This window comes from Conger conger, chromosome 7 (assembly GCF_963514075.1).
Source record: "Conger conger chromosome 7, fConCon1.1, whole genome shotgun sequence".
Taxonomy (NCBI): Eukaryota; Metazoa; Chordata; class Actinopteri; order Anguilliformes; family Congridae; genus Conger; species Conger conger.
Window position 1 is genome coordinate 43,898,205 of NC_083766.1, and position 17,940 is coordinate 43,916,144.

Consider the following 17,940-nt stretch of genomic DNA (forward strand, 5'->3'; position numbering starts at 1 on the left):
TTTCAGCCCAGGATGAACGAACTACATTCCACAGTTCCTGTGAATTTTTTAGTTTTGCTTCAGAAACTCACATACCACATAAATATTTATTGAAGAAAGGCCATTAGCCCCTCCCACTGTCAACTGGTGCTGAAAAATAGTAGGAACAACACTATCATTTTTGTAATTTATTTTAAATTTCAAATTGGATTTGCTGCAATATTTTGTCATGTTTTGATACCCAAGACCTAGATGAACGAAGTTCAGTGAATGAATATATACAGTGGAGTGAAAAAGTACAGCGCTGTGGAGGAATTTTGGCCCACTCATCTTTGCAAAATTGTTGTAATTCAGCCACATTGGAGGGTTTTGGCCGGCTCATGTGGAGCAGCATAATTGGCTCACTGCTCCATATGTTTACAACCAACATATGATTCTGACCTACTTACTGTTGCCATATTATTGTAGCTGAGTTTGCGCTGAAAACAAAGACATGAAACACTTGTATATAAAGTTGATAAAAATGACACAAACGTCAGAGCTTGGCACAGTCACCAGTCTTCCTCATTTTGCCCTCAGACCCCAGAGGGTTAACAATGCGTTTCTGTCTGCAGAACTGCTGCTCACTGGATTTTTTATTTATTTATTTTTTTTCACAATTCTTTGCATACTCGAGAGACAAGTGTGTGTGAAACTCTCTCCTATGCCACACATGCACTCAGAATATGGTGAAGTATGACTCATCTGACCATTCCACTTTTTTCTCCATAGACCAGTGCCTGCACCACTGAATTCTCAATTTGCCTTTGTATTGAGGGGTTTATGCACTGCAATGCTATACATTACATGACATTAATGGCATTTGGCAGAGGCTCTTATCTAGAGCGACGTACAACAAAGTGCATACCCATAACCAGGGAAAAGTGCGCTGAAAGACCCGAGAGGGAAGTACAATTTCAACTGCTACCTGTACAACTACGATAAGGACCAGGGCCTATTCAAAATTTTTTTTTTAATTCTAACAAACAAATAAACAAACAACAAAGCAAAAGTGACCAAACTTAACGAGCCAAACACTGCTTACCTAGCCAAACTAAAAATACCGATACACAAAAAAGTAAATCACAGAAGGACAACAATTAAGGTTCACAGGGAGGTAGGGAGGGACGGGGAGAGGTGCTGCTTGAAGAGGCGCGTCTTCAGTTTGCGCTTGAAGGTGGGAAGAGATTCTACAGTTCTGACCTCAACAGGGAGTTTGTTCCACCACCGTGGAGTCAGAACAGACAGAAGTCATGAGCGTGAGGTGGAAGTTCGGAGAGGGGGAGGTGCCAAGCGGCCTGTGGAGGCTGAACGAAGAGGCCTGGCAGGGGTGTAGGGTCTGATGATTTTTTGTAGGTAAGCTGGGGAAGACCCCTTAACTGCTTGGAAGGCTAGCACCAATGTTTTGAATTTGATGTATTTGGGAAGGTTGAAGACCAGACGAGCTGCTGCATTCTGGATAAGTTGGAGGGGTCTGATGGCGGACGCTGGGAGGCCAGCCAAGAGGGAACTGCAGTAGTCCAGGTGGGACAGAACCATCGCTTGGACCAGGAGCTGGGTCGAGTAGGGGGTGAGAAAGGGGCGGATTCTCCATATGTTGTATAGGAAGAACCTGCATGGTCACCGCCGCAATGTTCTCGGAGAGGGACAGTCTGCTGTCCATCACCACACCGAGGTTCCTTGCACTGGGTGATGGCGTAAGTGCAGTATCCCCGAGGGAAATGGAGAGATCCAGATGGGGAGAGGTATTAGCGGGGATGAATATCATTCCAGTCTTACCTGGGTTGAGCTTTAGATAGCGGTTGTCCATCCAGCTCTGGATGTCACTCAGGCAAGCAGAGAAACCTGTGTATCAGATGGTGGGAACGAGATGAACAGTTGGGTGTCGTCCGCATAGCAGTGGTAGGATAGCCCATGTGCAGTGATCACAGGGCCAAGGGAATGAGTGTAAAGAGAAAAAAGAAGCGGGCGTAGGACTGAGCCCTGGGGAACTCCTGTGGCAAGGGGCCGAGGTGTCGATACTGTACCAGCCCAGGCAACCTGGAAGGAGCGACCAGAGAGGTAGGACTCAATCCAGTCCAGGGCTGTGCCACAGATGCCCGTTGCTGACAGGGCGGACAGGAGGATGGAGTGATTCACAGTGTCGAAGGCAGCAGAGAGATCTAGAAGAATGAGGACAGTTGGAGAGGGAGGCTGCTCGTGCGGCATGGAGTGATTCACTGACGGAGAGGAGCGCGGCCTCTGTCGAGTGGCCCGATCTGAAGCCAGACTGATGGGGGTCTAGCAGGTTGTTGTTAGAAAAGAAAGAAGAAAGTTGAGTAGAAGCGGCTCATTCTATGGTTTTAGATAGAAAAGGAAGAAGAGATACCGGGCGGTAGTTCTGGATGATGGAGGGATCCAGAGTACGCTTTTTTAGCAGCGGAGTGATGTGGGCCCTCTTGGAGGATGCTGGAAAACAGCCAGAAGACAGGGAGGAGTTGACAAGGGAGGTGACAAATGGGAGAATGTCAGGTGTGATAGTCTGGAGAAGAGAAGAGGGGATAGGGTCAAGGGCACAGGTTGTAGGGCGGTGGGAGAGCAGGAGTTGAGAAACATCAGAGTCTGTAAGGGGGGAGAAAGTGGAAAAGAAAGGGATGGGCCGAGAGGGGGGGAAGGGCACAGAGATGGGGGCGGTGGTTCTGCGGATGTCTGTGACCTTCTCCTCAAAAAAATCAGCAACGTCATCAGCAGCGAAGGAGGACTGAAGTGGAGGAGGCGGTACGTTCAGGAGAGAAGAGAAAATAGAGAACAGTTTCCGGGGGTTAGAAGTAGAGTTCTGAATTTGTGTTTGATAGTATTTTGCTTTGGCGGCAGTGACAGCGGAAGAGAATGCCGCCAGGAGAGACTGGTAAGTTGTGAGGTCTGAAGGGTCTCTGGATTTTCCCCACTTCCTCTCCGCTGCGCGGAGGCTGGCCCTGGAGGTACGGAGGGTGTCAGATATCCAAGGACTGGGGGGGATGTGCGAGGTGGCTTTGAGACAGGGGGACAGAGAGAGTCAAAGGCGGAGGAGAGAGATGAAAGGAGGGTGGCAGATGCAGAGTCAGTGGGGAGTTTGGAGAAGGATTCGAGAGGGGGGAGTGAGGCGGTGACAGTGGTGGCAAAGGAAGAGGGTGAGAGGGAGTGGAGGTTACGGCGGGCTGAGGAAGTGTGGGGGGAGGAGGAAGAGGAGGATGGGGAGGAAGAGGGAGGGAGAATGAGATGAAGTGGTGATCAGATGTATGCAGAGGGGTAACCGTGAAATCGGAGCATGAGCAGTTCCTCACAAAGACAAGGTCTAGGATATTGTCTGCCTTGTGGGTTGGAGGAGAGTGTTGCAGGGAGAGGCCGAAGGAGTGGAGTAGCGGTCGGAAGGCAGCAGCCTGGGAGGCTTCAAGGTGGATGTTGAAGTCTCCAAGGAGAATCAGTGAGGTGCCATCCTCAGGGAAGGAGCTGAGAAGGGTGTCTAGCTCATCAAGGAAGCTTCCCAGGGGCCCTGGAGGACAATAGATAACTGCAATAAAAAGGTTAGTAGGGTAGGATACTGCAACAGAATGGAATTCAAAGGTGGATATGGACAGGTCAGAGAGGGGGAGAAGAGAGAATTTCCATGAGGGGGAAATTAAAAGACCAGTACCACCGCCACGGCCGGAAGGCCGGGGAGTGTGAGAGAAGGAGAAGGAGGATGAGGATGAGAGGGCAGCGGGAGTGGCGGTGTTGTCAGGTGTGATCCAGGTCTCAGTTAGGGCAAGGAATTGTAGGGACTGGAGGGAGGCATATGCAGGGAAGATATTATATCCTATAATATCCCTCTCTACGTTGTAGTTGGACTGTTCTTGCTGACAGTCTGATCACGTATTGCACTGGCATTCTCAGTCACCTGAGGAAGATTTGCTCTTCTGTTTTTCCTTATGTACAGCTTCATGGTCATTGAATATGTGTTCACAACCACAATTTCCCTATTTACTGCTTTTGTCTTTCCCATAGATCTGAACACAGATGTCACTTCAGTCACTGTTCCTACTAAAACACAAGATAGTCTTTGTGACTGCCTGCCATCCGTGGCCCAATAAAGAACCCTCACCCTCACTTCGATCATTTCTTCTAGCCATCTTGATCCAAAATCGAGGTCAACTGGGCCTTTTCAGCATTTTTATGCTCAGAAAAGCCTAGTCTCTTCACCTGTGGCTTCAAAGATCCACACATCTCTACATGGCTTTGCCCTACACATATTTTCTGACATATTATGTAGTTTCATTTAAATGCTGTTTTTCAGTCATGAGATGATAAATATTACTTCTGTTTGCCAATTTGTTTCAGGCGAAAAAGAAAATCTTAGGCAACATTAAAGATTAATGTGACTGTAAAGGACGTGTGTGTGTGTGTGTGTGTGTATGAGTGTATGAGGATAATTATTAGATCGCTAGTTTGCATTAGTAATTAGCAGTTTATATAGACGTGCTCAGAGTGATGCTATATAACAGTGGAATTGTTTGCAATTTGGCAGAGAAGTGCATTTTTTCCCACTCGCTGTGTGTAGTTGAAGACCTCCAGGGAAGTATTGTTTCTGTGTTTTTTGCGTGTGAGCAGTAGGTAATAAGGAAACTTTGTTAGTCTATCAGCTGTTGTAGATTTGTTGTCAAATTGCTGCGTTAGTTAGACCAGGTGTGTTGCATTTTTTGTTATTAGTTAGCAAATCTAGTGTGTTTTTCACCAGCCGCCGGCAGTTTCGCACGGTTCTGTTATTCTGATTAGGTGATCAGAATCAGTTAGATACTTTGGACGCTGCAATTGTTAGGATAATTATTAGATCGCTAGTTTGCATTAGTAATTAGCAGTTTATATAGGCGTGCTCAGAGCGACGCTAGCATCGCTCCCTCCCATTTGGAATGGTATGGTGTGTCAGTACCCCATTACAGTCTGCTCTCTCCCCTTCAGAACGCACTTCCAGCGAAGTGACCAACCTCTGCTACCCCTCACTGACCCCCTGTGACAACTTCACAGTTGCAGGGGGGCTATGGAACTGCCAGTCTGCCACACGGAAGGCTGACTTCATTACTGGTTATGCCTCCCTCCTGTCCCTACAGTTCCTTGCCCTCACCGAGACCTGGATTACACCAGAGAACACCGCCACCCCCGCTGCCCTCTCATCCTCCTTCTCCTTCTCACACACCCCCCGGCCCTCTGGCCGTGGAGGTGGCACTGGCTTGCTGATCTCCCCTTCCTGGAAATTCTCTGCGTTTTCCCTCACTGACCTATCCCTATCCACCTTTGAATGCCACGCTGTCTCAATTACTCACCCTGCTAAACTTTATATTGTCGTCGTTTATCGTCCTCCAGGTGCCCTGGGAAGTTTCCTTGATGAGCTTGACACTCTACTCAGCTCATTCCCTGAGGATGGCACCCCACTTATCCTCCTGGGAGATTTCAACATCCACCTGGAAGCCTCCCAGTCTGCTGCCTTCTTACCACTTCTTCACTCCTTTGACCTCTCTCTGCAGCACTCTCCCCCAGCTCACAAGGCCGGAAACCTTCTCGACCTGATCTTTCTGAGGAACTGCTCCTCTTCTGTTACTCCTTTACACAAGTCCGATCACCACTACATTTCCTTCTCCATCCCCCTAGCTCCTCTGCCTCCCTCCCCTTCTCTCACCCCCACTGTTTCTGTCCGATGTAACCTCCGCTTCCTATCACCATCCTCCCTTGCCCCCAGAGTCACCGCTTCCCTCCCTCCTCTTGAATCCTTCTCCAAACTACCCACTGATTCTGCATCTTCTGCGCTGCTCTCCTCAGCCCTTGACTCTCTCTGTCCTCTTGTCTCCCGGCCTGCTCGATCCTCCCCTCCCAGCCCATGGGTTTCTGACCCGGGCGGGGGATCGAACCGGAACCCGACTGCCAGACGACTGCTCTTACTGCCTGAGCCATGTCGCCCCCACGACCACCACCACTTCTATGCCTGCCTCCCTTTCTGTGTCTGCCCCCTGTTTCTCCTCTTTCTGTCCCCTTACAGATGCTGATGTGTCTCACCTCCTGCTCTCCCACCGCCCTACTATGACCCCATCCCCTCCCCCTCAAACCTCTTTCAGGCAATCACGCCTGACATCCTCCTGTTTGTCACCTCCCTTGTTAACTCCTCTCTGTCCTCTGGCTGCTTTCCCTCATCATTCAAGAGGGCCTACATCACCCCGCTCCTAAAGAAACCCACTCTAGACCCCTCCTGCATTTCTATCCAAATCCATTGAACGAGCCACCTCCAACCAACTCTCTTCCTTCCTCTCACAGAATAACCTGCTGGACCCCCACCAGTCTGGCTTCAGACCTGGCCACTCGAAGGAGACGGCACTCCTCTCTGTCAATGAGTCCCTTCAGGCTGCACGAGCAACCTCTCTCTCCTCTGTCCTGATCCTTCTTGATCTCTCTGCGGCGTCTGACACGGTCAACCACTCCATCCTCTTAGCCTCCCTAGCATCTACAGGGATCTGTGGCACAGCCTTAGAGTGGATCAAATCTTATCTCTCTGGCCGGTCCTCCCAGGTGTCCTGGGCTGGAGGAGTGTCAACCCCTCGCCCCTTTGTTACAGGAGTCCCCCAGGGCTCAGTCCTCGGACCCCTCCTCTTCTCCATCTACACGAGATCCCTTGGCCCCGTTACCTCTGCTCATGGCATCTCCTATCATTGTTATGCCGATGACACCCAACTCTTTCTCTCCTTCCCCCCCATCAGACACACAGGTCTCCACCCGTATCTCCGCCTGCCTGACAGACATCCAGAGCTGGATGGACAACCACCATCTAAAGCTCAACCCAGGTAAGACGGAGGTAATCTTCATCCGTGCTTTAACCTTTCCCTTCTCTGATTTCTCCATCTCACTAGGGGATACCACAGTGACCTCATCCCCTAGTGCAAGAAACCTTGGAGTGGTGATGGACAACAGGCTATCCTTCTCCGAGAACATCGCTACGGTGACCCGGGCGTGCAGGTTCTTCCTGTACAACATCCGGAGAATCCGACCGTTTCTCACCACCTACTCCACTCAGCTCCTCGTTCAAGCAATGGTCCTGTCCCGCCTGGACTATTGCAATTCTCTGCTGGCTGGCCTTCCAGCATCTGCCATCAGACCCCTACAGCTGATCCAGAATGCTGCAAGCCCTTCTGGTTCAATGTTATTCAATGTTCCCAGACATTCACATGTCACCCCCCTGCTCCGCAATCTCCACTGGCTTCCTGTTATGGGTCGCATCAAATTTAAAACTTTGGTGCTCGCATACCAGGCAGTTAAACGATCAGCCCCTGTATATATTCAATCCCTTATCAAGACCTATACACCAACAAGACCCCTCCATTCTGCCACTTTGTGCCGTCTGGTGCCTCCTCCTCGCCACACCTACACTTCACGCTCACGACTGCTGTCTGTCCTGGTCCCACGGTGGTGGAATGACCTCCCGGATGTTAGAACAGCAGAGTCTCTGACCTCCTTCAAGCGCAGACTGAAGACCCATCTCTTCAGGCTACACCCTTTCCCTCCCCAACTCACCACCATGATTAGCCTTAGACTGTAATGGCACTAATGTATAGATTGTATAGATATTGTTACTTGTATAGGTATTGTTGTTTTTATTGGTTGTTGGATTGTTGTATTCTAGCTGGCAACTGTGGTATGCTAGTTTGAAAGTTGATTGTACTCTTCAAGGGTTCTAATTTTCTGTATGTTTACACTAGGACTCGGAACTGTACTGTCCTCTCAGGTCCTCTTTGCACTTGTTCTTGTGTTTGATTAGCACTTTGTTGTACGTCGCTCTGGATAAGCGTGTCTGCTAAATACCATGTAATGTAATGTAATGTAATGTATGGTGCGCTTAAGAATGTTTTTCCAATACTCCTATTCTGCTTACATACTAGCAATAGCTAACTAGAGAGCAATCACTTCTAGTATTTTCATCTGTCTATAAAACCCATAGACTGTTGAAAAGAATATACAACCACAAAGAGGATTGCTCAGATGATCAGGGGAAATGTCATGTTCACATTTTTCCAGTGAAGTTTTTCCAGTCATTATATCCTGATGTGAGGCAACTAGCTTTCTTGCCCAAGAGTTTGCAAACGTAACAGAACAAGCAGTAGACCGAGTATGAGTGACACTAACTTGCAACTCACCATTCTGTGTCTTTATGAAACAGTGTTCTCCCAACAATTATCATTTCCTGTCATTGCAAATATGCTCTGATGTGCTAAAATCGACATGTTTTGGTATGAATTGGACAATATTTTTATGTCTAATCTTATTTTTATGTCTAATCTTGATGATTAATTCCTGTTTGAATAGTTTTTTTATTTGGCGTACAAATATGACTCATATAATTTAAAATGTATTGAAAAAATGATTGATGTTGACTGATTCATGCATTATTTTTTGGGCCATTTTTTCGCTTATTCAGGGCCCTGGTGGTCAGCGACACTATGTCATGCATGAGCATGCATGGACACAAACACACCTCTTCTGGGGGAACAGCCACTTTCTCCATGTATCTCTGGATCACCTCCTCTGGTTTCTGGTCTTGGGCTGAGGACAGAGAGATAGGACAGCTTCATGACTGGTCTAAATTCAGCTGAGATGAGAAGACCTTCACACTGTATTGTAAATTCAGAGTAAATTGAGGCAAACTTCTGCAAAAACTGGACTGTACACTCAAAACTAAATTAATGTTCCACAAGTGTGAATGGACAAACAAAATAATTCAACTATCTCCCAATTACAGTAAATTTAAATTACATTACATTTCACTAATTAAATGCATATTTTACTGGACATTTGGCTTTGAAGGTGTGTCTGATTAGTCAGGTGTATTCAATTGATTGTAGGCTTCTCATTGCCTTTGAAGTCTGTTATTGGCATTTGAGGACCAAAGAGGTTAAGAAATAAGAAAACACTCAGAGACATAGACCAAACAAGAGGCCTAATGGGGGAACATTATCAAGAAGAAAGAGCACTGGTAAATGTTTGGAATCATTGCCTTGTTGTGGGATGAAGCACTGTTCATTGAGTTTGGAGGGAACTTGAGCAGGTTAGATGCTTCTGTACAATTCAGAATTCATTTTGCTACTGCAATCAGCAGTTACTTTATCAATTAAGGGAAGTGAGCCAACATCTGTGGGCCATATAGGCCATATAGGCCCATACAGGCCCAAACTATAATACCCCCACCATGTCTGATAGAAGGAGGGGGGTGCTTTCGGTCTTTGGCAGTTCCCTTTTACCTCCATGCTTGCTTTGCCATCACTCTAATACATTTTTATCTTGGTCTCATCTACCCACAAGTTTTTCAGATCACTGCAGGCACTTTAAGGTAGTACTTAGCAAGCTGCAACCTGAGCCCAGTATCTAAATCAGATCAGATCAGATCAGAATTATCCAGATTTTGACATCCTTTATTTTTTATTTTTGTGCTATCCCAGATAAAATCTAGAAGGTTTTGTCCAGGGCAGTGGCAGCGATATAGGCGGTGCAGCGGCACCGGGGCCCATGGTTTAGGTGGGCCCATGTCTCTCTGTGTACTTATATCAGTATGTCTTGGTTTTTTATATTTTAACCACTCACCGGAAAATAACACAGAGTACATTTACTTTATCTGTGTGTTTATATGTCTTTAAATAAGCAAACAAACAAAAAGTAAGTTTCGGTCTTGGTTATTAAACTTTGTACAATATGTGACCATGCTACTGTGCGTCAATTTTACCGAAAAAAGGTGATAATGTATAAACTATTAAATTGAATAACTTGTGGCAGGCCAATTAATTTGGGGTTGGTCTTATTTTCTGATATGCAAAGAGTGCTGCCAGTTTTCCAATGTGAATCATGTGTTGATAGCTAGTCTAATGCGTAAAATATTGAGGCCAATTTAGCTGCCGAGTGTGAAAATGCCCTTGAAGCAAAAGAGTCGCTGTAAAGAAAGGATAAAATAGGATCAGGAGGAAAAAGTAGCAAAACTACCTACACTGGACTGCTTTTAGAAAAAAGAATCTTAAAACTATCGCATTTTTAAGATTTCCAAATATTCATTTTCCAAAATTTTTGTATTTAATTTTAAAAAGTAACATATTACTGTAAGCAATTGACTACTTTTTACATAAAAACTTGATCAAGGCTGTCAGAAACAAGGAGCCAACCAAAGTCTGCAAAAGAACTGTGGCAAGTCCTCCAACATGCTTGGAATAACCTTCCCAGCTGATTGTCTAAAGGCCCGGACACACCAAACCGACGGTCGGCCGCGGAGCGCCGACAAAGATCGCCTCGCGTCGATACGCGTCGTTAATGTTGGCTGTACCTCACACACCGCAACGACGGTCCGCCGACGGCCGAGTTGCACGTACGTTCTGCGCCTGCGTGAGAGGTAATAACTCTCCACACCAGGAGTTGTAAACCGGAAGACCGGGGAATGCGTTTGCATTGCGTTGGACCTAGAAGCAGCCATTGTCTCGCTCACAACAAACAGTTTGCAGCAATTTCCTTGTTCTCTCGCTATTTAGTAATACTAATCGAAAATTATGTCTGGTAGTGATAGTAACTTGTCTGTGTCCTCTTGACTTCCTCGTTTGCTTGCTTTCGTCACTTCCGTTTCTCTTCTCGTGCACTGATTCGCTAGCTGGACAGCCAATCAGAGAGCTCTCTCTCTCAACATGTTGAATCGGCGTCGGAGCCCTCCAAAACACACCGGAAAGACTCGGCCGACAGGGCGCCACCGACGTCCTGGTTTGGTATGTCCGGGCCTTAATAGAACTGCAGGACAGCGTTGGCCATCTCAGAGAAGTAGTGCAGTTTTAACGCCAAAGGGTGGTCACAAAAAATATTGCTTTGATTCCGTTTTTAACTATTCTGCCAAATTACTCAAATGTAATGTAAAATGTATCGTATGTTTATTTAGGACTTTTCATTGAATTATTTTTTAAAGAATCTTATCTGTACAGAATGTTATACAGGTGCCTAAGAATTACCTACTGTACATTTTTAGGAGAACATCCGGCTACATTTGGCTGAAAAGTGAAAGTTCTCTAGCAACTAGGACATAGCCATGTTATGTCCAGGTAAACCCTGAGCTGTATTCGGGTTAACGTAGTCCATCTATATGTGAAAATGTCTCTCAATCTATATTTCTATATTTCTAGACGTCTAGATTCCATTTTTTTCTCAGTGCAGTCACGTTAATGTGAGCTAACTTAATTCTTACATTGCACAATCTTGCAATGATTCATTGACATTAGTCAAAGTCCATGAATGTACTTCACTAACAATGCATTCAAATTAGCCAAAGAAGCTGTAATTCTCCCAGCAGTTACCATGAGTAAATATTTCCAAAAACCTGGAGCAAGCAGGAGGTTTCAACATCAGCGTGTTCACAGAGAAGGAGGAGGGATAAACAATGTTGTGGTTGTTTACTCTCTTGACCGTTAGGAGTCCAAAATTACCTATTGTACCTTTAAGACCAACAATTTTCCAAACATGTAGGAAAATGTACAATTTCAAATATTAGTCCAATTCATTACAGAAAATACACAATACATGGGCCAAAGTCAATCTAATTTCAGAATTCAGTTTGCATAATTAGTCCTATTCATCTGCTTTAGCACCCAATACATTGGCCAAAGTCAGTCTAATAAAAAAATATTTAAAACATTAAAAACGAATAAAAAAATAAATAATAATAACTTCCAAACACAACTGTTTTGAGAGCATAATGTTTTTGCTGATCAATCGACCCTCGTTAAAATAATGGTTCAGTAAATGTGTCTCTGAATGTCAAACTGGTCCATCTGGATTCTGTCATAGATGGAATCAGGATTGTCCTGATTTTCAGTATCAAATCTATCCTAGTCTCCACCTTTGAGTTTATAAATACCCAAAACCAACATTTGATGATTGGATTACAAAATGTTATCCCAATGTTAAGGATCAGGACCACAGGGCGACATGGCTCAGGCAGTAAGAGCAGTCTGGCAGTCGGAGGGTTGCCGGTTTGATCCCCCGCCCGGGGTGTGTCGAAGTGTCCCTGAGCTAGACACCAAACCCCCAAATGCTCCTGACGAGCTGGTCGGCCCCTTGCATGGCAGCCAATCTCTGTTGGTGTGTGAGTGTGTGTATGAATGGGTGAATGAGAAGCATCAATTGTACAGCGCTTTGGATAAAGGCGCTATATAAATGCCAACCATTTACCGTTTTCTAGTTTTGAAAAGACAATTGTGAGATTTAATCATATCCGATTACTCAAATTCTATCCAAAAAAGTTTTGAAATACTGCACCTTGGTTGTTCAAAGAATCTTCAGATAGGATCTGTCATGGTGTAGACGTGCTGCCATTGAATGTGGGAGGGGGGGAGAACATGGGAATCAGGAAGTGCGCACAATTTCCATTTTACCTGGGAACCTGTTAATCTCCCAACTACAGTGTACAATGGCAAATGCAATGAAAATGATTGATTATGGAATTGTTATTTATTTGTGTTTGATTACATGTTAGGTTTGTGCGCCGCATTGTTCAATAGTAACAGTCTGGTAAATGCATTCTCCCGGGTAAATGCGATAGTTTTAAAAGTAAAGCAAAAGGGCAAACATGTTCGCCAAACGGATAAGACTACTATCAAAGTAAAGGCAGTTTATTCATTTTAGTTACAGTAATGGCAAGTACACATACTTGCAGAACTTTGTCCAATGCACTTCGAAACAGAGGCGACTGTACCAATACTACAGATATAGAGGGGAGTCCAGCGCTCTGTAAATGGGAAAACGCATCTATTTGGTGTTACAGGGGGGGTACAATAGTTTGCCTGCAAAAAGTGTCTGTGTGATACAGTGATGTATATTAATTCATATAATTTATTGCTCATGTTAAAATGACCATTAGTATTTTAGTTTGTTCGTTTAGTTTTGGTATTAATTATTTTGTTTTGTGGATTTAATTTTTAATTCCTGGTAGTGTCAAGGGGGAGGGGCTTTGCCTTTTTAAGCTCCTGCTACAGATTGTATAGGGAGTCAGGCTGGGGAGTCAGGAGATGAATTTCACCCCTGCTCTCCCATCGCCTTCACACTTAGAGGGTCAATAGACAAAATTTTGGTTGGTTTGTTTATTTATTTCTTAGTCGTTTGTAAATAGACCACTGTGACATACATGCACTATAGAGAGAGAAAAAAAAAAAAAGTATAAAAATAAATGCTGCGCTGGTCGTTGCTCTTGAGACTTTGGGCTCTGTCTCCCTTACTCCTCCAGCATTCTCTAGCCTCTAACCACAAAATTCCATAAATTCCTCTGGAGTGAGAGTTGAAGCCCGACTTGGCAGCTACGCTATGCCTGGTGTAGCGCACAGCTCAAAATAAAGGCAAGTTGCAGCTGAACCAATAACAGATTATTTTTTTCTGAAGCTGAAATGGTGAGCTCGGTTTAAAATAAAGGTGCTTTCACCACCAGTGACAAAACACACAAATTGGTTGGACACTTGAAATAATGATTCTGGCTGTGAAATAACTTCCTGTCCATCGGTTTACATTCTTAACTAGCACTCGACAAGCTAGTCCTAGCAAGCAACCCTTACCCATTTGAGGGGGTTAAGAATGCACCACAGGGAACTGAATGATGCAGTATTATAGTTATCCAAGAATTTGTGTGTTTTAAATCTGTAGCTGTGGTTCAATTACGGCTTATTGTACGGCATTTCTTAAGGTTCACAGAGGACTGAGCGTGTATTCATTGACACGCAAATTCAAACTACCACCAAAGTGAAGTAGCTTTCCACCATGCCATATATATAAAAACAAATAAAGCAAAAGGCTACATCATTGGAAAAATGTTGCACGCAACATAATCAATAGTGTGTAACCACTGTTCATAATACATAATATTCTGTTCCATCTTCCATCAGCTTCATTCCAGGACAAATTAAATTGGCGATTGGCGGGCTGACACAACTGAGTAAATTAATGGGAAACACTGGGATTTATCGAGTAAGCGCTGGTGACACCAAGATCAGATCAACTTTCCTTTCTATTTGGATGATTCACTGTGAGATTTTACCATACAGATGAAAAAAACATGACACATGAGAACATGACAACTTGACAACTTGACAGAAACCTTAGAATCTTGACTTCACAATGAACTTGACACATAATATTAATCATTTTAGAACTATTTAAAACTTAATCTTTACACATTAATATGTGAGTTTCGCTCACTGTGAATTCCGGCCGATCTCATTCAAACTGAAACAAGGTGATAATTATTCTCTGGAGGGGGAGGGGCGATGCCATGTGCGAGAATGCCAAATGTAATGCACGATACAATGACATACTGAAGCATAGGCTATTCACTTATTTTGAGGTAAACTGTTTTCATCACGGCACACATTTCATTACGGAAAATGGCACGGATGACTGGACGTCATGAGTAAGTGCACTGGAACCTCTTCCGTGTGTACTGGAACTTCTCCAGCTTTATTTCAATATTCAGCGCGTTTTCACGTGTTTATTTTTAATATGCACGTTTGTAAATTCCCACACTCAAAACAATCATCGCGTAGTGGCGTAGCAAGAAATCTAAAACTGGGTGTCCTCGCACAATCAATATTAGCATATTGTATCCAATAACTGAAATAACAGATTTATTTTAACAAATGCCGGTAAGGAATGTTTTTGTTGAGTTAAGAGTAGAAGAAAATATTTTACAGGGAGCAGTGGCAATATACTTGTATTTATTTAAATTGATGTTCAATTAAACTGATTGGCTGTTCATGTGCAATTTGTTCAATAAAAGCATGTTGGATATATAATTTTTTCATAGGTTATTCATTCTAGGCATGTTTGCAGTGAGCCTAAAGCAGAAAGACACTAGAACTGAGCACACTTTGTTTATCACAAATCATATCGTTATCGCAAAATCCAACAGTTATCACATATGGCAGATTTTCCTCATATTGTGGAGCCCTACATGCGAACACTTCCCATTCCCCCACCATCCCTTTGCAAAGGCTTTGCAAAATAATGGCTTTTAAGAGAGAGGGCTGGTTTTATGCAAGGAAAAAAAATTCAGATGAAAGCTTATGCGCTCTATCCACTTGATTTGAATAATTCCAGGACAATTAAAGAGCCAACAACTCTATCCTTTTCAAGTCAACATCACAAAAATAAGTACCCGGGAAACCACATGCATGTTTCAATCGATTAACTGAATCTTGTGGCAGTGTTTTCCTTAATTAAGGTACTGTATATTAATGTCCATTACACGGACGGCCTAAAATAAAGAAGTACACGGCAACAATAAGCAGAGTGGCTACCTGTCCTGGGCTGTCTCTTTGCCCTCCTAATGGTGCTGTGAGTTTTGGTGGGCCTGCCCGGTGGGTACTGCGAGAGAGGGGCACTCAAAAGGCAAACTCCAAGTCCAGCTGCTGACATCAAAATGGAAGCCATGCCTGGAGTGACCAAAGCCAGCGGAGACATGCGGGAGGGGTGAAGAGGAGACAAAGTAATGAACAATGTGGGGCAATGCATAAAAAAATATATATATATTATAATAATAATAAAACTGATCAGGGGCTAGGAGAGTGAGGCAGGGTTAAGTAAAACTGTCATAACATAACATATAACAATGTTTCAAGGTTTCAGAATTATTGGCACCCTTCACCTAGTACTTAGTGCAACCACCTCTGGCAAGGATAACAGCATGGAGTCTCTTCCTGTAATTTTTGACAAGATTAAGGAACACATTTGGAGGGATTTTGGACCATTCCTCTTTGCATATCCTTTCAAGATCCTTCACGTTCTTGGGTTCGTGCTTATCAACTGACCTCTTCAACTCAGCCCACAGGTTTTCGATTGGATTGAGGTCTGGTGACTGAGATGGCCATTGCAGAACGTGGATCTTGAGGTGTGTTTTGGGTCATTGTCGTGTTGTAAAGCCCACCTACAACCAAGTCCCAGACTTCTGGCAGAGGGAACCAGATTTTCAGCCAAAATTGCCTGATACATGCTGGAATTCATTATGCCATCAATCCTAACCAGCGCCCCTGGACCTGTGGAATTAAAACAGCCCCAAAACATGACTGACCCACCACCATATTTCACTGTGGGTATGAGGTGCTTCTCCTCCTCCAAACATACCGATGCTGTATCTGACCAAAACGTTCAATTTTGGTCTCAACTGACCAGCGAACCTTGTTCCAGTCATAATGTAAATGACGTTTGGCAAACTCCAAGCGCTTTCTTCTGTGTCTTGTGGTCAGAAAAGGCTTTCTTCTGGCAACCCTTTCAATGAGGCTGTGGTTATGGAGGTGGCGTCTGATGGTGCTTTTTGAAACCTGGTGACCCCAAGATGCCACAGTTCCATATCTTTTGAACTTTTTTCTAATTGCTCTGACAGTGCTCAGTGGTATATTCAATCGTTTGTGAATTTTCTTGTAGCCATTACCACGTTTATGAAGGTCTACGACCATCTGCCTCTTTTGAACTGCCAATTCTTTTGTTTTCTTCATGGTGTTGGATGACGAAGGGAAAAATGTGTGTTACCTCATTTTTATACCCTAGTGAAACAGGAAGTGATGTAATCACTCAATACAGTTCCTTAACACATAGATAAACTTAAATAAGTGGAATTTAATACCAGGTTTAATTTTTGTAGGTGTTATTTACAATAATCTTTAAGGGTGCCAATAATGAAATTGTGAAACATTGATTTGGAGGAAATAGATTTTTTCCCTTTTTCTCCCAATTTGGTAGCCAATTGGACCCCGTCTGATTCAATTAGAGCTAGTATTAGATACACCGCCCACACCCCGTCCCTCGGCGGCCAACGGGAGAGCGACACGCCTTCTTCAAGTCGTCTCACCTACCAAGTTGTAACCGTGATTCCAAGGCGCCCGAGGTGCTTGTTTTTGTGCGGCGATCTACTAACCCTGCCAAGTCTCTCCCTCTGGAGCAGCGAGCCAATTATTGCTGCTCCACGCGAGTCTGCTGCGTCTTAGCCTGTTGCGCCACCGAGGAAATTGTCTCTGTCCCCTTGTCTCAAGGCCACCTTGCACATCCTTGGATGTCCAACACCCTATATACTTCCAGGGCCAGCCTTCATGCAGCTGAAAGGAAGTGGGGAGACCCATCGGACCTCACAATTTACCAGTCTCTCCTGGCGGCATTCTCTTCTGCTTTCACCGCCGCCAAGGTAAAATATCAAACACAAATTCATAACTCTACTTCTAACCCTCGGAAACAGTTCTATATTGTTTCCTCTCTCCTCAGCATGCCTGCTCCTCCACCTCAGTCCTCGTTCGCTGCTGATTACTTTTTTTTGGATGAGAAGATCACATCCGCAGATCCTTTGCAACCACCGCCCCCCCCTCTGTTTTCCACTTTCTCTCCCCTTACAGACTCGGATGTTTGTCAACCCCTGCTATCCCATCGCCCTAAAACCTGTGCCCTTGACCCTATACCCTCTTATCTCTTCCAGACAATCACACGTGACATCCTCCCTGTTTTCTGGCTGTTTTTCATCATCTCCAAGAGGGTCCACATCACCCGGCTGCTGAAAAAGCCCACCCTGGACCCCTCAATCATCCAGAACTACCGCCCAGTATTGGTTCTATTTTATTTTTTTATGAACGAGCTGCTACTAATGAACTCCCTCCTGCCACTGCTGATTCAGCTGTAGCACCAAGCCTGTCCTCTTGCCTGACAGTGCCACCCATTGATGTTCCTGCCATCCCTCTACCTCATCTCTGCTTCAATGTTTTAATTGGACATTTATGTACTTTCATTCATCTGGTTTTCTGTTTAAAACCATTCTTTCTACAAACCGGTGTCAACCAGCGGCAGATGGGTTCCCCTACTGAGTCAGGTTCTGCTCAAGGTTTTCTTCCTTTTAGCCAGGGAGTTCTTCCT

The 17,940-nt window shown here is 44.6% G+C and overlaps 1 protein-coding gene across 2 annotated transcripts in view; it reads right to left on the reverse strand.

Annotated features, from left to right (window-relative positions):
* dtx2 (deltex 2, E3 ubiquitin ligase) overlaps window positions 1-17,940 on the reverse strand; it is an 89,419-nt gene that overhangs the window by 34,260 nt on the left and 37,219 nt on the right. Inside the window, exons 4-5 of one of the 2 annotated variants that reach the window (XM_061247766.1) lie at window positions 15,348-15,482; window positions 8,525-8,592 (exon numbers count right to left, since the gene is read on the reverse strand). In XM_061247766.1, coding sequence (XP_061103750.1) covers window positions 8,525-8,592; window positions 15,348-15,482 — 203 coding nt within the window. The remainder of the gene's footprint in view (window positions 1-8,524; window positions 8,593-15,347; window positions 15,483-17,940) is intronic. The other variant, XM_061247767.1, reaches the window with a different exon arrangement.